Source organism: Phoxinus phoxinus (genome assembly GCF_949152265.1).
Source record: "Phoxinus phoxinus genome assembly, chromosome: 20".
Classification (NCBI taxonomy): domain Eukaryota; kingdom Metazoa; phylum Chordata; class Actinopteri; order Cypriniformes; family Leuciscidae; genus Phoxinus; species Phoxinus phoxinus.
The window spans coordinates 4,115,975-4,133,746 of record NC_136895.1 but is presented as its reverse complement, the minus strand read 5'-3'; the positions used below and the strand labels follow the sequence as shown (position 1 = coordinate 4,133,746).

At 44.0% G+C, this 17,772-nt stretch overlaps 1 protein-coding gene across 2 annotated transcripts; it reads right to left on the bottom strand.

Moving 5' to 3' along the window:
* Positions 1 to 223: 223 nt before the first annotated feature.
* Positions 224 to 17,376, bottom strand: LOC306988133 (fetuin-B). 2 transcript variants are annotated; one of them, XM_079592899.1, is made up of 7 exons: positions 17,079 to 17,376; positions 8,636 to 8,749; positions 8,449 to 8,491; positions 6,432 to 6,598; positions 6,242 to 6,355; positions 6,004 to 6,099; positions 224 to 1,103 (listed from the first exon to the last, which is right to left on the bottom strand). In XM_079592899.1, the coding sequence occupies exons 1-7, from the start codon at positions 17,277 to 17,279 to the stop codon at positions 954 to 956; spliced, it is 885 nt and encodes a 294-aa protein (XP_079449025.1). In that variant the 5' UTR covers positions 17,280 to 17,376; the 3' UTR covers positions 224 to 953. The 2 variants fall into 2 exon arrangements, with proteins under 2 accessions (XP_079449025.1, XP_079449024.1); XM_079592898.1 differs by having other exon boundaries at positions 8,449 to 8,527; positions 17,079 to 17,375.
* Positions 17,377 to 17,772: the final 396 nt, after the last annotated feature.

The following is a 17,772-nucleotide window of genomic DNA, read 5'->3' as shown; positions in this document are numbered from 1 at the left end:
TGGTGAGTAATTGTGTGTCACACTCTCACTTTTTTTGGACTCTGTTTTCAGTTTGCACAGTTTCCATAGTTGAGTTTGTTGTCATGGTTTCAGATTAGTTGTCATTCAGTTCAGGTGAGTGTTGTTAATTATCCTCGTTTGCAAATTCTTCTGTTTCTGTTCATTGCGATCTAGTTTTTCATACCTGTTAAATAAAGAGTCTGGATTCTGATTAGTTGCATTCATTGTTTTTTATTGTATCGGCCAAATTATAATTTTATTGATATTGCCAACTAACACAGTCAGAAGTAATGCAGTATGTTCATGTTGTCATTTTTTTGAGTAGGATGAATGTCACAAAAACATCCTTATTATCTCATTGTTTAAAAGCATAAGAGTTGCACTGTAACAATTTCATAAACAATATCTTGTAAATAATTGTTCTCATACTCTAATAGAGTTATTCAATGAATAATTGTATTAATTCAGAATTGTTTACACAATTAACATTACGTTAAAAATTAAAAGTAATATAACAAATACTAAATACTACCATGATGTATTAATATTTGACTTTTAATACATTATCTTTTTTCCACTTACAGTATTGACTGACAATATTATTTCCACATTAGAGTAATGTGAATATGTAAAAAGTGTATGTGTAAATGTCATGAAAATAATGTCACAATGCAAAAATAAAGTACTAGTCCCAAACAGGATTAATATTAAGAGAAATATACTTTCTTACTTCCCTGTCTAGATTTTTATGATGAAATATGACTGGCTTTTTTTTTTTAATGTCATATTACTGTGGCTGTGTTAGGCATATCTTTATTGATATAATGCTGTGCATAGGCACGCACCTGTATACTGGAAAAATCTAAATCTAAAAATGCAACAAAGCACATGACAAATGTGAACATACAGTTCTTATTTAGATAGGATGGCCCGTCTTCAAGTGATTATTTCAATCAGAGATTCATCTCTTTCAGTCCAAGGTTGTGTCGTCTCTCCCCGGGGCAGTTGCTGGCCATGGGTGGGGCTCTGGGGGTAGTTTGGATGGGTGGAGGAGTGAGAACATGTATTGACCCAAAAAGTCTGGAGGTTTTTTGTTGAACAGCCTGGAGAACACCATAAGAAAAAAGAAAATCACAAACTGGTCTTTCACTGATTCTGATGCTTTTTGCTCTGGCTTTATGGAATACTCTTTGAAACTCTTTGTAAAGTTAGTTACACTACAAGCTATTAACGGAAACTAATAACACTGGACAAGTTGACAATATTTTTTGGATAACTTTAGTTAGCTTTGAGCTCATCTGCAAGTGTGCTTCGAAATACTAAGCAAAACTAACTTTTAGCAGATGTAATGTCAGAACGACTGACGAATTGGTATCTCACCTGAGAGCCCAATCATCTTCTAGTGTAAACTTAACAAGCCAATGCACATTGCTTGCGAGATTTGCATCGTGTGCTCTACCCCGCAGCGTGGGTATAAATAGTTAGGAGGGAGTCAACAGGGATGGCAGAGTGGACTCTGCCAAGGGAAAGACAGGGGCTTGCCGACAGGGGAGCCGTACAATGGAAGAATACACATGTGGGATCACCGTAGGGATCACAACATATGGGCACCTAGCCTAGCATAGGGGTCAACCAATGGGCGTACTTACGAGTGTTAGGCCTGGCGTCGGACGCGCCGACTACCGAGGGTGTTGGAGGAACTCAACAGGGTTCGCCAGAGAAAGATAAGCACACATATCCGAGCGGGTCCCCGTTGTTCACCAGCCAATTGGGGCGAGTACTAGGGAGGACACTGGCTCTACACGCAGACTACTATAAAATCTGGCCCGCAGCTCTACACATATCTGTCAGCGAGGCGCCGGTACGCCAAGATGATGGCATCCACTATCCAGTGGGCCATCCTCTGCTTAGAGACAACCTTTCCCTTCTGCTGGCCTCCATAACAGACAAAGAGCAGGTCTGAGGTCCTGAAGATCTGCGTTCGGTCCACGTACAGGCGCAAAACGTGGACAGGACAGAGAAAGCTAGGGCTAGCTCTGCCTCCTTCAAAGGCAGCACTAGTCCCTGAAAGGAGTGGTGGGAACCTTGGGCACGTGTCCGGGAAATCCGGGAATTGACGAAAAGGCTTGCAGGTCCCCAACCCTCTTGATGGAAGCCAATACAGTCAGGATTTTAATTGACAGGATTTTTAGCTCAATTGACTGCAGCGGTTCGAAGGGGGCTATCTGCAATGCCATAAGCTCCAACGAGAGATCCCATGGGGTGAGGGTGAGGAGGATTTAGCCTTCACGCACCCCTTAGGAACCTGATGATCAGGTTGTGCTTTTCTAGAGATTTACCATCTACTGGATCCTGATGTGCGGCAATCGCGGCAACATACACTTTCAGGGTGGAGGGAGACAGCCTACGCTCCAGTCCTTCCTGTAGGAAGGAAAACACAGCTCTGATCAAGCATCTCCAAGGGTCTTGCCAGTGAGAAGAGGGGGCTCTCGCCGAAGTGATGGTGTTTACCACCGCCTTGGGTTGATCACTTCCACGTCCCATCTAGAGACCATATGTGGAGATTCCAGAGGTCTGGATGTGGGTGCCAATGGGTGGCCCCGTCTCTGAGAAAGCAGGTCCTTCCTCAGAGGAATGAACCAAGGAGGGGCTGTCGTGAGGAGCATAAGTTCTGAAAACTAGGTCTGGTTGGGCCAATACGGGCCAACTAGCAAGACCTATTCCTTATCCTCCCTGACTTTGCTCAGTGTCTTTGCAAGGAGGCTCACTGGGGGAAACACATATTTGCATAGGCCCCAGGGCCAGCTGTGTGCCAGCGCTTCTGTTCCCAGAATCTTTCTCGGTAAGGGAGTAAAACTTCCGGCAGTGGGACTTGTCCGGAGAGCCAAACAGGTCTACCTGTAGGGGTCCGAAGCGTCTCCAGATCAGCTGGACCGCCTGGGGATGGAGTCTCCACTCTCCCGGGAGCACCTGCTGTCGTGAGAGCTCGCCGGCTGCACAATGCTTGCCTCGTAACGGCTTTTTGAAACGGCCCAGCGCAAGTCGTACTGCAAGCAACTCGAGGCAATTGATATGCCAGTGCAGTTGGGGTTCTGTCAGCACCCGAAGCTGCATGCCCATTGTACGTGGCACCCAAGCCGGTGGTGGAGCCATCCGTGAAGACAGCACTTGTACTAGGGGAACTCCAATCCTGAAGGTTTGGCGACAGGCCGGGGTGATTGTCACCTGGTGCGTGCCACGTTGCCACGCCTATCTCGGGACTCGGCTGTGAAGCCAGTGCTGAAGCAGCCTCATATGAAGCAATCCGAGTAGCGTTAACGTGGCTGTGGATGCTATATGCCCCAAGAGCCTCGGAAAGTTTCAGTGGGGCTGCTGTCCTGCTCTTGAGTGAATTCAAGCGGCGAACACGTTCCACTGTGAGTCCAACTCCATACCGTGAATAGAAATCCTCAGTGTGGGGAAGTTTTTGCTTTTCTCCCAGTTGACCCGGAGCCCCAGCTAGCTGAGGTGTCTGAGCACCACGTCCCTGTGTTCGCACAACTGCTCTCGCGACTGGGCCAGAGTCAATCGTTGACATAGTTTGGAAAGCTTACGCCATTGAGAAAGCGTGCTTTGTTGACATCTCGCACCCCTACAAGGTTTAGCCAGTGTCAGAGTTCTGTCACCTTCTGTCTAGGTTATATCTTGGTTTGGTGACAGAACTCTGACACTCCCGGTTTGTCATGTGTTTGTGTATAGTCTGGTTTGTTGTGAGCACATCGCTTGTCATGTATTTCCTTGCCCCGCCCATCTTGTTACCTGATTATTGATTAATTTGCCCCACCTGCTTTCCTCGTTACCCTCTTTTGTTTGCTTCCCTATACAGGCTCTGTCCCAAATGGCACACTTCATATGCACTTTCAGTCTTGTGGACTTATAATGGCGCGTGTCCGTTAAGTCCGTGAGACTGTAGAGTGTCCCATTTGTCATTTTAGCTCTCAGAAGAGTGCTCTCTGCGGTCGATTTGCGCCCTCGATGCGCACATTTGCCGAGCCCGCACTGATGCGCACTCCGCAGCAGACTTTTTCCCGACAGTCAAAGCGGCATTACGTCACGAAAGTGCGGACTCAGAGGAAGACCGCGAGTGCTTAGGGTGCCATTTGGGACAGGGCCTTCCTTGGTTAGCAGTCCTGTGGTGGTTCGTTGTCTATGTTCCCTAGTGTTTCCTGTTCCTGCCAGTCTTTTTTTCCCCCACGGGGAGTTTTGGTTTGTAGTTTTCTTTTTACCTCTTATTAAAAATATCCATTGTTCCTGCATTTGAGTCCTCGCTCCTTTCATCAACCCAGACCGTGACAGCCAGGGGACACTTCTGGACCACCAAGGTAGACATCGTCCAGCCGAGGGCCTGCACCAGACTGATCTCGTGAAATGGTGTATGTACGACACGCCAATTCGTATTCTATTCGGCGTGCTATCAAGATGCATAATCGCTTTTTGGCGTGTTTTTCAATCACATCTGTGGATATGGTTTGTTTCGGCGTAGACATACACGCGGAATCACATCCGGGGATGATGGTTAGTTTCGCTCAGAACATTTGACAGATGTTGTGCCGAATTTTGACTCCCTGCCAAATTATTACCCCCCTCGTTGAAGTCAGTACCTGATTCCCTAATCCTAACCGCACTTCTAATCCTTACCCCTCACCCACAACTAATCCTAAACCTACCCATACTAGGGCATAGACATACACGCGGATAGCTCAAAAATTCGTACAGATAACACTTGGCAGTGGCGTGTATGTTTACGCAAAGTCATGATGTCATGTTGCCTGCACTGCTACTTGATCACCGTCAGTCATCATGTGCAGTTCCTGCTCAACCCAGGCTCAGAACTACCCTCATGCATATGTGTGCTTTGGCTTAGTAGACATGCAGCTTGCCATTGCATGCAGGGTGGAGGTGGCCTGAGCAGATTTTGGCGTTCCATATTAGTGCCAATATGCTTCCATACTGCCAAAGTTCTCCAGGCACGTCCGGGAGGCAAGGCGATTTACGAGTCGCGCTGCGCCCCCAGACACAAAGCTCAGAATGAGACCGAGCGCTACAGCCTGGGAAAGCATGGCTGTCAACTCTGAATCTGATTCAGCATGAGCACACCATTACAGTGAGAAGCTCAGCATCATCTTCATTTCCAGATTTTTAAATTGTCTATGCAATTTACTGCTACATTTTTGTTCTCTCTGAGATATATCCCACCCAACTTCCTGTTTCAAAAGGAAATACGCCAGGTGATCAGAACTACTGTTACACTACTGAATAATGTTGCTGAGTTAGGCCCCATCCACACTACTGCGTTTTCGTTTAGAAACGGAGACCTTTTGCTACGTTTGCACCTCCCGTCCAGACTACACCGGCAAAAACGAAGACCTAAACCAGAGAAGTTTAAAAACGCTGCCGACCCCGTTTTGCGTTTTGAATCTCCGGAGGGCGTTTTAGTGAAGACGGTCACAACGGAGGACTTTAGAAACGATGACGCAGAGGCTCACACTCGGCTCTATGATTGGGTGTCATCAGTCATGGCGTATCCTTCCCTGATTCGTCAGCTACCCATCACATGACCCGTCCCCGGGAAGAAAACATACAAAAACAGCCTGGACTACGTAACGTTAGTGACTGCAATATGGATAACGAATTACAAGCGTTACTGACGTTGATGTCTTTGCTAGCAGCGGTTGTGCAAGTAAATTCTGCATTTTACAATGCTACAACTGCCTACATGCGCCTGTTTACACCGGCACGCGCATGCCCAGTGTTGGTGAGTGGTCACGTGATCCGCGTTTTCAGTCGTTTTAATGTGGAGATCACATTTAATGAGATCAATTCTAATACGCAGCTAAAACGCTGGTGTGGACGGAGATCGTATTCGTTTTAATTCTCCGTTTCTAAACTAAAACGCAGTAGTGTGGATGAGGCCTTAGTAACCTTGTTACTTTTAGTCACGCTCAAGCAATGCAAACCACCCACCATTGGTTGAAAGATTTCACATTTGACCTCTACAGGAACTTTGATCTCCAGTCCGTCGTCAACAGTGGTGTGTGAACCAGTGCAAAACCCCTTGTGCTTTAGCAAACAGAAAAAAGGTTACTGCACTTACACTTTTAATGACAACAGCAATATAAAGCAAGTTTAAATAGTGTTCTTAATCTTTGGTTTAATCTTGTAATACTGGCTTATCATTTATTGAACTGAAATGAGTGCTTACAGCGGACTCTGAATCCTTCAGTAGGCATTGCGTGCGGTCAGTGTCAGTAGTGTTTTTCCTGCAGTCAGTCTCTTGAATGGTGAACTCCACAAAGTAAGACGGACCCACAACCCACTGCAAAACACACAATACACGTCTCCTGCCATGTGTGCAGGACAGAGCCACTCGATCCAATGATTTATTGACGTACCTGCATGCTGGCTGCTGTTATATTCAGGAGAGCAAAGAAATGTGGGAAAGTGTTCTCTTTGTTAAATTTCTGCAGGGCTAGCTTTGTGGTCTCAGATATAACTGGATCATCTAACCGTTCTGCAGTTGGACAGTCGGGGCAAGTGTTTATTATAGCTCGAGCTGCCACTGAAAAACAGTGAGGACAAGTCAGTATTTTACAAAGTACATGCTCTATATTATTATATCCTTGGACTTAAGCATTATATAAAGCCAGATAGTCATTATGTTACTATTATACAAATATATAACCTGCTCTCTCATTCAGCTCTTTGTATCGTCTACTTTGTAATGTTTTCATTTTCTAGATTAATCTGGAGACGTCTGGGGCTTCATTTATAAAACTGTGCGTAGGATCCTTACTAAAAGTGTACGTGCGCTCGAAAGCCAAAAATGGCGAAAATGCAGACTTATAAAAGCGTGCGTACGCCAGAACCTGCGCAGGATTCACTTTATAAACCCCACTCAGCGGAAGATTGTGCGCACATGCGTCTCCTCCCCGAAATAACCATATATGGAGCTTACAACGCCTAGTTTTACTATTCATATCCTCATCTGCATATCATTTACATATGATTATTCATCCACGTGATAACATGTTTAACGGTACAAGACATTAGGAAAATATGGATGTGCCGTCACATTACATTAATAAAAACCATTTAGTAGCATATCATTTCCTTGTTTTTGAATAAATAAATAAATCTCAATCTTTTCCACTGGCCAAATAGTATTTTTAATTGATTTATAATTTTAATGGAAACACATAGACCTTGTTGTGCTATTAGGCTATATTTGCACAATCTGCTATTATCATGATAAGCAATTATCTCTGTAGTTAAAACATTAAAACACAGCATGCCAGAGGAAAAATGTTCAAAAGCATTGCATCCACAACAAATATTTATAGGCTATTTATTGAATATATATATTTTTTTTTTACTTTTCAGTAAATTTCATGTAGTTTAAGTGTTTAACTCCATTAATGAGAATGGCATATTTAATCTAAATGTTTATATCAGAAGTAAAACATAGTTTAAATCATTATTTTATTTAAACTGTTATTGTGAACATGCACTGTATTTATGATTGGGACTCATAATGAAGATTTACAGTTTTACTTCATCTGCCGTTAGATATGCGTCAGTTTCACTAAACGGCCCAACGCGCTCGCTGGCGCGGATATTTAAGATGTGGATATTTGCTTAGGCTTGGTGAGTGAAATTATATTTGTATTATCTTTCTGTATAAGTCTAATTTTCTTTAGATTTTCTGTCTAAAAGTGACCAAAAAGACATTTAACTCCAGCTCACATCGGTGTCGCCAAACTGCTCCGCCTCCAAAGCGTTCGTACACACGGGTCAGAGTTTGCGTGCAGGTGCGCACATTTACCCGTCAAGTTTGTTTTTATAAATCACAACTTGTGCGTCGGAAGTGGCGTACGCCTCTCTCAGGGCCGGTTTTGTGCGTACGCAACGGTTATAAATGATGCCCCAGAGCTTCTATATCTAAACGGGTTGTTTTTTTGCTCAACATACACGTTAAAACGAACGCTGAAGTCTTCCAGAGTCATTTTTAGCACAGTCAGTAGCAGCATCATCAGTGAAATATACAATTTAGTTGTCATTATCTAAAAACATTTGTATAACTTAATGCTGAGATTGACCAATCAGAATAAAGTATTCCTGAGAGTAATAAAATGTGTATTATAAATGTTCTATTATAACTTTGAGAGTTGTCGATTACCACAGAAATAATTTCAGCTTAACCCCTTAAATTTAGGAATATGACAATCCCTTTACCATGGCCTCATGGGAAAGCACACCAAGGACATTTTAGGTCATTTTAAAGAGCAAATGGCACAATAATTAATATAAACCCTTAAACAAAAATATGAAAAAACGTGATGTGGCGTAATTATTTGTTGTGGTAATGGACAGAGCATTAAGTAAGCGTGGTTCATTGCAGTCACAGCAGACCTTGTTGGATGGTGCAGTTGTAACTCTGAACTTTGACGGGGCTCTGAAGGGAAACAGAGGCATCACATGTTCCGAACACCTGATATAGTTTAGATAACAGTAAACTCTTTGGTCAAACATACATACCCAAGTATAATATAGCATATACTAAAGTAAATGACAGTTCTATCTAGAGTAAAATACGTACCGGTAGACTACCAATCCCCTTAATATCACAGGATTTCCATTTTCTCCTGCTGATCACATGACATTGTGTTTCCAGAACGTCGACCGTAAGCTGTAAACGGCTAATGCCTTCTGCCTTTGTAAGAAACAAACAAGATGACAATCAAACTAGCATGAAGTAAATAACATTTCAAAAACCCAAGCTTTTTAACTTTCCCTGCCAGTGTTTTTTTTTTTTTTTTTTTTGGCCCCCAGAATATTACATTGCAACAAACAAACAAACAAATACATTTTATTCTAGCTTCATGCATTTTTATCAACACTTGGATGTGGGTAAGTTTAATAAAACAGCAACATTTTGAGCAAAAAGCTCAAATAGTTGCTTTCAATAGTTGTATCTCGACCAAATATACATCCTAACAAACCACACATCAATGGAAAACTTATTTTTTCAGCTTTCAGATGATGTATACATCTCAATTAAAAACTATTTACACATAAGACTGGTTTTGTGGTCCAGGGTTACATTTGTCAAAGACTACAGATCTCCAGATCAGATTCAGAACGATGATCAAAATGGAGTAGATCAAGTTTATCCCCAAGCACTACGGTCATTAACACTTCCTGGGTCAACATTTCATTCAATAACATTAGGCAGTTTGATTAATATGCTGTTTTATATTTGATAATCGTGTTATTTTACATTCTTCTTCACTTGCTGTTTTTCTGTGTGTCATATATGTGTCGTAGCACGCTCTACTGTATGAGAGCAGAGAACAGTGAAGACATGGATAGCCGGAGAATTCAGTCAGTGGCGGGGAAAGAGTAAATGTTATCTTTCTTGTCGTCTTTTCAAATTTAAGTTGAATTTGTTGAAAAATTAAAATGTACACTTTTTCATATTTTAAAATATCTGATAATGATTTTTTTGGACAAGGCAAGATTAATTAATATTGTGTGTCTTTTAAGATTTCAGTTCCAAAAATACATATTTTTGGTAAAAAAAAATATTTTGTAATAATTAAATATTATTTTGTTTTTTTCCTCGTATCTGATGATAATTTATGTATTTACTTATTTATTTATTTGGATATAACAAGGTTATTTCAGATTGTCTGTCTTTTCAGATTAATTTTTCAGATTCCAAATGTCAAAATATTAGTGAAAAAACTAAATTAGAATTTGTAAAGTTTGAAAAATCAAGCACACTCATGTATTCACTATGTGTGTATCTTCCATTCATTCCATACATTTTTAAATTCTGTTTTGAAAAATAAAATAAAGAAAGAAAAGAAACGGCTTATTACTGTCTGCAGACGATTCTTCCCCTCACTGACTGGATGGCAAGCCCTGAGTCTTCTTCAAATGGACTTGGACTCTGGCAGATATCTGTTTATTTAGACTACTATATTTTGGGGATGTATTGGTTAGCATTGTGTTGGAATCTTCTGTAATTGTTAATTTTGCAGCTGTAGTTCACAATCTGTAAGGGTGAGTCAGAGGCTTGAAGATCCATTTGCAGTATTTTATTCACACACGTTATAAAGCAGAGAGAAGCAGACATGTACTGGTGCAGACACAGTTAAGGGATAATCCAGAACTCGTAACGAAACACAGGCGAAGGTCGAGGCAGGCAGCAAAGGTACATAGAACAGAGTCCAGGCGGGGATCAAAGGGACAGATAATAATCAGGCAGGGAATAGCGCTCGGAAATGTCAGCAGGGCAAAAACAAGACTTCGCAAAGTAACAATGGGGAGACAGTCCAGATAAAGGGAAGATAATAATCCACAGGTGACGGTGATGAGAATGATATGACAAACTAGGCAGGGCTGGGAATAGATAATGACCGGGAGGAGAGAAGGGAATTGCAGTCCTAGAATTCCGGAGAGAGGGAGCGGATGTAACCAGAGGGAGGCGTAGCTGAGCGATTTGTGACAGAGCCCCCCCCCTGCGAGCGGCTCCGGAAGCGAGGGCCTGTCCGACGGCGGGGTCGTCCACGGGGTCTAGGTGCGGGTCGATCTGGGTGGTCTTGATGGAAACTGGTGAGTAATGAGGGGTCTAGAATGTCCTGAGATCTGACCCAGGAGCGCTCCTCGGGGCCGTATCCCTCCCAGTCAATGAGATACTGTAGACCACCGCCGCGGCGTCTGGAATCCAGGACCCCTCGCACCCGGTATGCCTCTGCGCCACCGACCTCAATGGGAGGAGCCTGCACTGGCGCGGTCACCTCGTGGGCCACCTCTCTCCTGGGGGTAGTAGCGGGTCTGAAAAGAGACATATGAAAAGTAGGTGAGATGCGGTAATGAGCAGGTAGTGCCAAACGGAACGAGACAGGAGTGATCTGGCGGAGAATCTTGAATGGGCCGATGAATCGAGGAGAAAGTTTCCTGCAGGGGAGTTTAAGGCGGAGATCTCTGGTGGAAAGCCACACCCACTGGCCTGGCCTGTAGAGGGGACCCCTGCGCCTTCTGCGATCTGCGTGCTGCTGATAGTGACGGATAGCGCGCTGCAAGTGGACGTGGGCGGAGTCCCAGGTAGCCTCACTGCGCTGTAACCAAGCGTCCACTGCGGGGAGATCAGATGGTTCTCCAGTCCACGGGAAGAGCGGAGGTTGAAAGCCTAAAACACATTGGAAAGGGGTTAATCCTGTAGCTGGTTTCAGCAGCGAGTTCTGGGCGTACTCAGCCCAAACCAGAAAACGACTCCAATCGTGCTGGTTCTGATGGCAATAGGTGCGCAGGAAACGGATGAGATCTTGGTTGAGCCGTTCTACCTGACCGTTAGCCTGAGGATGATAACCAGATGTGAGGCTTATGTTGATGTTCAGTTTGTTGCAGAGCTCTCTCCAGACTCGAGATGTAAACTGGGGTCCACGATCTGAAACAATGTCGTCTGGAAGTCCGAAGAGACGAAACACATGATTTAAGAGAGCTTCCGCTGTCTGAAGGGCAGTAGGCAATCCCACCATAGGGATAAAGCGACATGACTTGGAAAAACGATCAACTACTGACAGGATGGTTGTGAATCCCTGAGACTGAGGCAGATCCGTGACAAAGTCCACGGCAACGTGTGACCAGGGACGCTGAGGAATGGGTAGGGGTTGTAAAAGACCAGCAGGTTTGAGATGCGAGGATTTGACAGTGTTGCAGGTTACACATTGGTGAATGAAAGTGATGATGTCAGCTTGCAAGGTGGGCCACCAGAAACTGTTAGAAACGAGCTGAGTAGTAGCAGAAATACCGGGATGTCCGGCGCTGGGAGTGCAATGAACCCATTGAAGAACACGATGGCGGAGCTCGTGAGGAACATAGTGTCGGTCCGCAGGACATTCAGGTGGAGCAGCGTGATTTTGTTGTGAAGCGATAACCTCAGCCATTATGTCCCATTGCACGGGTGCCACGATCAGCGTGGAGGGAAGAATCGACTCAGGTTTGGAAGGTTCAAAGGGACTGTCGAACAGACGGGAGAGCGCGTCCGCCTTCCCGTTCTTAGACCCCGGTCTGTAGGTGATTTTGAAGGCAAATCTGGAAAAGAACAGAGACCAGCGAGCTTGACGCGCGTTCAAACGCTTGGCGGATCTGATGTACTCCAAGTTCCTGTGGTCTGTGAGGACAGTGAAGGGTTGACGCGCGCCCTCCAACCAATGTCTCCATTCTTCAAAAGCCGCCTTCATGGCTAGGAGTTCACGATCGCCCACATCATAGTTACGTTCTGCGGAGTTGAGCTTGCAAGAATGAAAAGCACAGGGGAACATTTTAGCCGGGTTGCCATGGCGCTGGGATAGAATCGCACCCACTCCGGTGTTAGAAGCGTCCACCTCCACGATAAACTCCTTCTCAGGATCAGGGTGATGAAGGATGGGGGCCGTGGTGAACCTCTCCTTCAGCCGTTCAAATGCAGAAGTGCACTCGGGGGACCACTTGAATCTCCTCCCCCCTCCCTGGAGAAGGGATGTGAGAGGAGCCACGATAATACTGAAATTGCGAATGAATCTGCGATAAAAGTTTGCAAACCCCAGGAAGCGTTGTAACTCCTTCACAGATGAGGGTTGCGGCCAATTGACCACTGCTTGGACCTTGCTGTCATCCATAAAGACCCCTTCGGCGCTGATAATGTAGCCCAGGAAAGAGATTCGGGTCTGATGAAATTCGCATTTCTGGATCTTGGCATATAACTGATTGTCAATTAGGCGTTTCAGAACGGCTCGCACATCCCTAACGTGCGCTTCGAGAGTCTCAGAATAGATCAGGATGTCATCGATGTAGACTATGACGTTATGGTTGAGCATGTCTCGGAAGATTTCGTTGACGAAAGCCTGGAACACGGAGGGACTATTGGAAAGTCCGAACGGCATAACCCGATATTCGTAGTGGCCGGAAGTAGTTGAAAAGGCCGTCTTCCACTCGTCACCCCTCCGTATCCGGATTAAATTGTATGCGTTCCGCAGGTCCAGCTTGGTGAAGAACCGAGCTGTGCGAAGCATCTCCAGGGCAGCAGGAACTAAAGGCAGGGGATAGCGATATTTAACAGTCACCTCATTTAGACCCCGAAAGTCAATGCAAGGCCGGAGACCGCCGTCTTTTTTTTTTACAAAAAAGAATCCAGCTGAAGCCGGGGAAGTTGAGGTAGTGATGAAGCCCTTGGACAGTTGCTCGTCGATGTACGTTCTCATGGACTCCGTCTCAGGCTGGGATAGCGGGTAAACTCTCCCGCGAGGTGGTACTGCCCCAGGTAAGAGTTCAATGGCACAGTCGCCAGCTCGATGAGGAGGTAGTAAATCCGCTTCTTTCTCGCTGAATGCCAGGCTTAAATCATGATAAACTGCCGGTACATCTTGAAGATTCAGATCTTTAGCTGGGACGAGGCATGCTTCAGGACCTTGGACAGCGGGTGCGCAGTTCTTCTGACAAAAGGAAGACCACTGGGAAATCCCTCTCTCCGACCAGGAAATATGTGGATTGTGATTCTCCAACCAGGGAAATCCTAGAATTACAGGGTGTAGAGGTGAATTAATGGTGTAAAGCTGTATAGTTTCTGTGTGTTGCAAACCGATGTTAAGAGTGAGGGGTTGCGTGATGTACTGCACCCTTCCTGTCCCCAGGGGGCGCCCGTCCAGTGCTGCCACCGCCATATGATGCTCACAGGGAATAAGGGAAAGACAATGAGTTTTAGCGAAAGCGAGATCAACAAAACTCCCTGCTGCTCCAGAATCAATTAAAGCGGTCGTGTTAACACTCTTTTCATTAGAATGCAGGGTAATTTCCAACACAAGTGAATTTAAAGTGGAAACATGAGGACTCACCGCAACAGAATCTGTGGATGTGGGTCTCCCAGAGGGTCTCACAGGACAGGAAGCTCTCAAGTGACCAGGCTGCGCGCAATACATGCATAGGTTATTCCGCCTCCTCCTCTCACGCTCGGCCGAAGAGATGTGTGTGAAGCCGATCTGCATAGGCTCGGGTTCTGTGCTGACAGAGGGATTAACAAAGAGGTTAGTTTTGTACGATGAGCGTCGAGCCCGGATGAGGTGGTCGAGACGAATGGCGAGATCCATGATCTGATTTAAAGTCTTTCCATCATCGCGACAGGCTAGCTCTCCCTGAAGCTCCGAGATGAGACCCTTACGGTACAGGAGCTTGAGAGGTTCCTCAGTCCAGTTTGTCTGAGCAGCGAGTGTCCGAAACGTGAGAGTGTAGTCAGACGCTGTGGAGCTTCCTTGGCGTATTGAAAGAAGAAGTTCCCCCGGATCCCTTCCATCCGCTGGATGTTCGAACACCTCTCTGAAGTGCTTAACGAAAAGATCATACGAGAAAGTAGAGAGCTGACCTCCTGACCACATCGCCGTTGCCCACTCCAGCGCTTTTCCAGTGAGGAGCGAACACACAAAGGAGATACGGCTGTCGTCGGTGGCGTGCTCCCGTGACTGGTTAAAATAAATCTCACACTGCATCAGGAAACCTTTACACGAGATAGGTGATCCATTGAATTTTTCGGGGTGTGACATTCTGAGATTGTTGGAAGAGGTACTCACAACAGGCAGAGGAAGAGCTGGCGCGGCAGGTGCAGGAGCTTGATTAGCAGCCGTGATTGCTGGGGTGAGTGCTTGAACAGATTTTACCAGTTCCTCAGTGAGATTAGTCAGTTTAACCAGCTGCTGGCGATGTGCGACCAGCTCTGATGCTTGCGACGAAACTTCGTGGGCCAGGCGGTGAAAATCTGCTGGATCCGTTGTTGGCGAAGTCTTCTGTAAGGGTGAGTCAGAGGCTTGAAGATCCATTTGCAGTATTTTATTCACACACGTTATAAAGCAGAGAGAAGCAGACATGTACTGGTGCAGACACAGTTAAAGGGATAATCCAGAACTCGTAACGAAACACAGGCGAAGGTCGAGGCAGGCAGCAAAGGTACATAGAACAGAGTCCAGGCGGGGATCAAAGGGACAGATAATAATCAGGCAGGGAATAGCGCTCGGAAATGTCAGCAGGGCAAAAACAAGACTTCGCAAAGTAACAATGGGGAGACAGTCCAGATAAAGGGAAGATAATAATCCACAGGTGACGGTGATGAGAATGATATGACAAACTAGGCAGGGCTGGGAATAGATAATGACCGGGAGGAGAGAAGGGAATTGCAGTCCTAGAATTCCGGAGAGAGGGAGCGGATGTAACCAGAGGGAGGCGTAGCTGAGCGATTTGTGACACAATCATTCTTTCTGCTTAACAAATAATATTCTAATATACCAGCATGTATGAACATGAGAAGAGGACCAGTTGAAAAAACAAAAAAACAAACTGAAAAATATTGAAAATTAAGTTATAAAATCAATAATTTCAGTGAATAGTTAATCAACAATCAATTACTTGATAATCAGAAAGACAAGTTCAATAGTTTACATATTGATGTAGAAGACACAAGGTGTAAGGTGTAAATATGTCATCACTGTGTAATATTCATTTTGGCGACACTTTATTTTGATGGGCCATTTTAGACATTCTACTAACTTTAAGTAACTTTGCAACTACATGTCAACTAACTCTCCTTACGTATTAGTAGACTTGTCTGCTTAATATCTAAGTCTTTATTTTTATTCTCCTTAAACGGACATTCTACTGACTAGAAGTAACTTTGCAACTACATGTCACTTTATTCTATTAACCCTAACAGTCCCTAACAGTCACTAACAGTCCCTAACAGTCTACTCTAATAGGAGTAAGTTGACGTGTTGTAATTAGTCACATGCATTTTCTGTAAAGCTGCTTTAACCCCTTAAGCGCCCCCTTTTTTTTTAATAGACATGAAAATGCACATGCTGAACTTAAATGGTTGTAATTCAAGAATGCTTTGGAATATAGATGTAAGATTGGTCTTGTTTTTAAGAAGACATTTGGCAGATTTTTGTAGAAGTGAAATAAATTAAGAAAGTTAAACAGAAAACAAGTAATAGAAGTTTGAGTTTATGAAAATGTACAACGTTCAAAATGTAATTATTCATATTTTATATAAAATATATATTTTCAAAACCTGCAAAAACTGCAAAAAAAAAAACTCAAAGGCAAAAATCTGAACAAGTTGTTTCAAATGTTAGGTTGATATCTCTTGAAATGAGCGTTCAGTGAGATTTAGTTTGGGCGCAGTACCACACTTCTCCACTAGTGGACATTACTGCCCATATAAGGGCGCCTCCATTTCCATATGTTGTTTGAGTCTGAACCATTATTTTTTTACAATTTTCATACAATTAATGAAGTAGACATCCTATTCAGAAGTAGTGTTGGAAGTTTGGCAGATTCTGAAATGAACTCAACCTCTAAGAAACACAGAAGATCACGTATGTGCATTATAGCTCGCTGCACATCACTAATGCTGAATCTATTATTGTTTTCTTTAGATTTAAAACATTTTCAGACCTTTTTTTCTAAAAGAATTGAATGGATGCTATCTTCTGAACTCTTGTCATGAAAACAAACTGAGCTTTCTACCATTCTTTCATGATTTTTCATGTTCATCACGATTTCAAAATAAAGGTCTGAACACGCCTCAGGAGTATGAACATATTCTTGTTGCACATTGATAAATTACGGCTCCTCTGTCATTTATTTTTGAAAATCAGTCACAAAATATGTAAACTAGAGATTGTAAGCCTTCAAATGATATATAGTTTGTCAAGATTGGTTTAGGTTTAGTATAGGATATTACTGCTTTAAATATATAATGGCACTTAAATATACAATGCCAATATAAGGGGTTAAAATTATATATATTGTAAAAATACAAATAAATGTGAATTGAATGTAGTGGAAAAGTTACTTATAGTTAGAATGTCGAAAAAAAGTGTAACCTTTTCCGCTTTTTCTCTCTCCTTTTCATCCAAGATCCTTGTTCGCCACTGATCCATTTGCCTTTTCATACAAGAACCTATTCAAATGCATCCACATGCAAATGACACTAGTATCGACGCACTCACCTTTATGTCTTGTTTGACATCATAAAGTCTGTTGAGTGTGAGGATATACCCGTCCTGTCGGTCTGCATTGATCTGCTGTAAGGTCTCCTCCGCCGCCGTCACCACAGCTGTGCCGTGGCATTCGGCTGGCACTGAGGAGGTGCTGCCACGCTGCCAGAACACACACACCAACACCACCAGGAGGAAAGACTGCATCCTCATCTCCAGATCCCTCACACCCTGTGCTGGAGAGATGTCAAAGACAAGGCAGAGGAGAGCACAGTTAGACCAAACACTGGACTTTCACCTGCAGTGATCAGCAAACAGTCTTTATCTGCTCTATATGCTCCTGTCTGCTTATAGTAAACAGTGACGCAACACAGGTCGAAACTACAGAGCTGAAGATTTGAAAACTGAGAGACTGCGGTCCTCTTTACACCAGGCAATGACACGCGCTTCCTATCCGGAGAGTTTTGGGATTTTCACCAGCTTCCAAATCTTCTTCATAGTGAACTGTCACGACACACACACAAGACACGAAGATCCAAATGCAGTATTCTTTAATAGGGTAATCCGTACTCACAAAACCAGTCCAGGCAAGGGTCAAAATCCGATAGGGCAATCCAAAGACACAAGACAAGAACAAGAACAAGAAACAGGCAGCAGCAGGAACAGAAGTGTGGGGACAATAAACAAGGACTCCGTGACAAACACT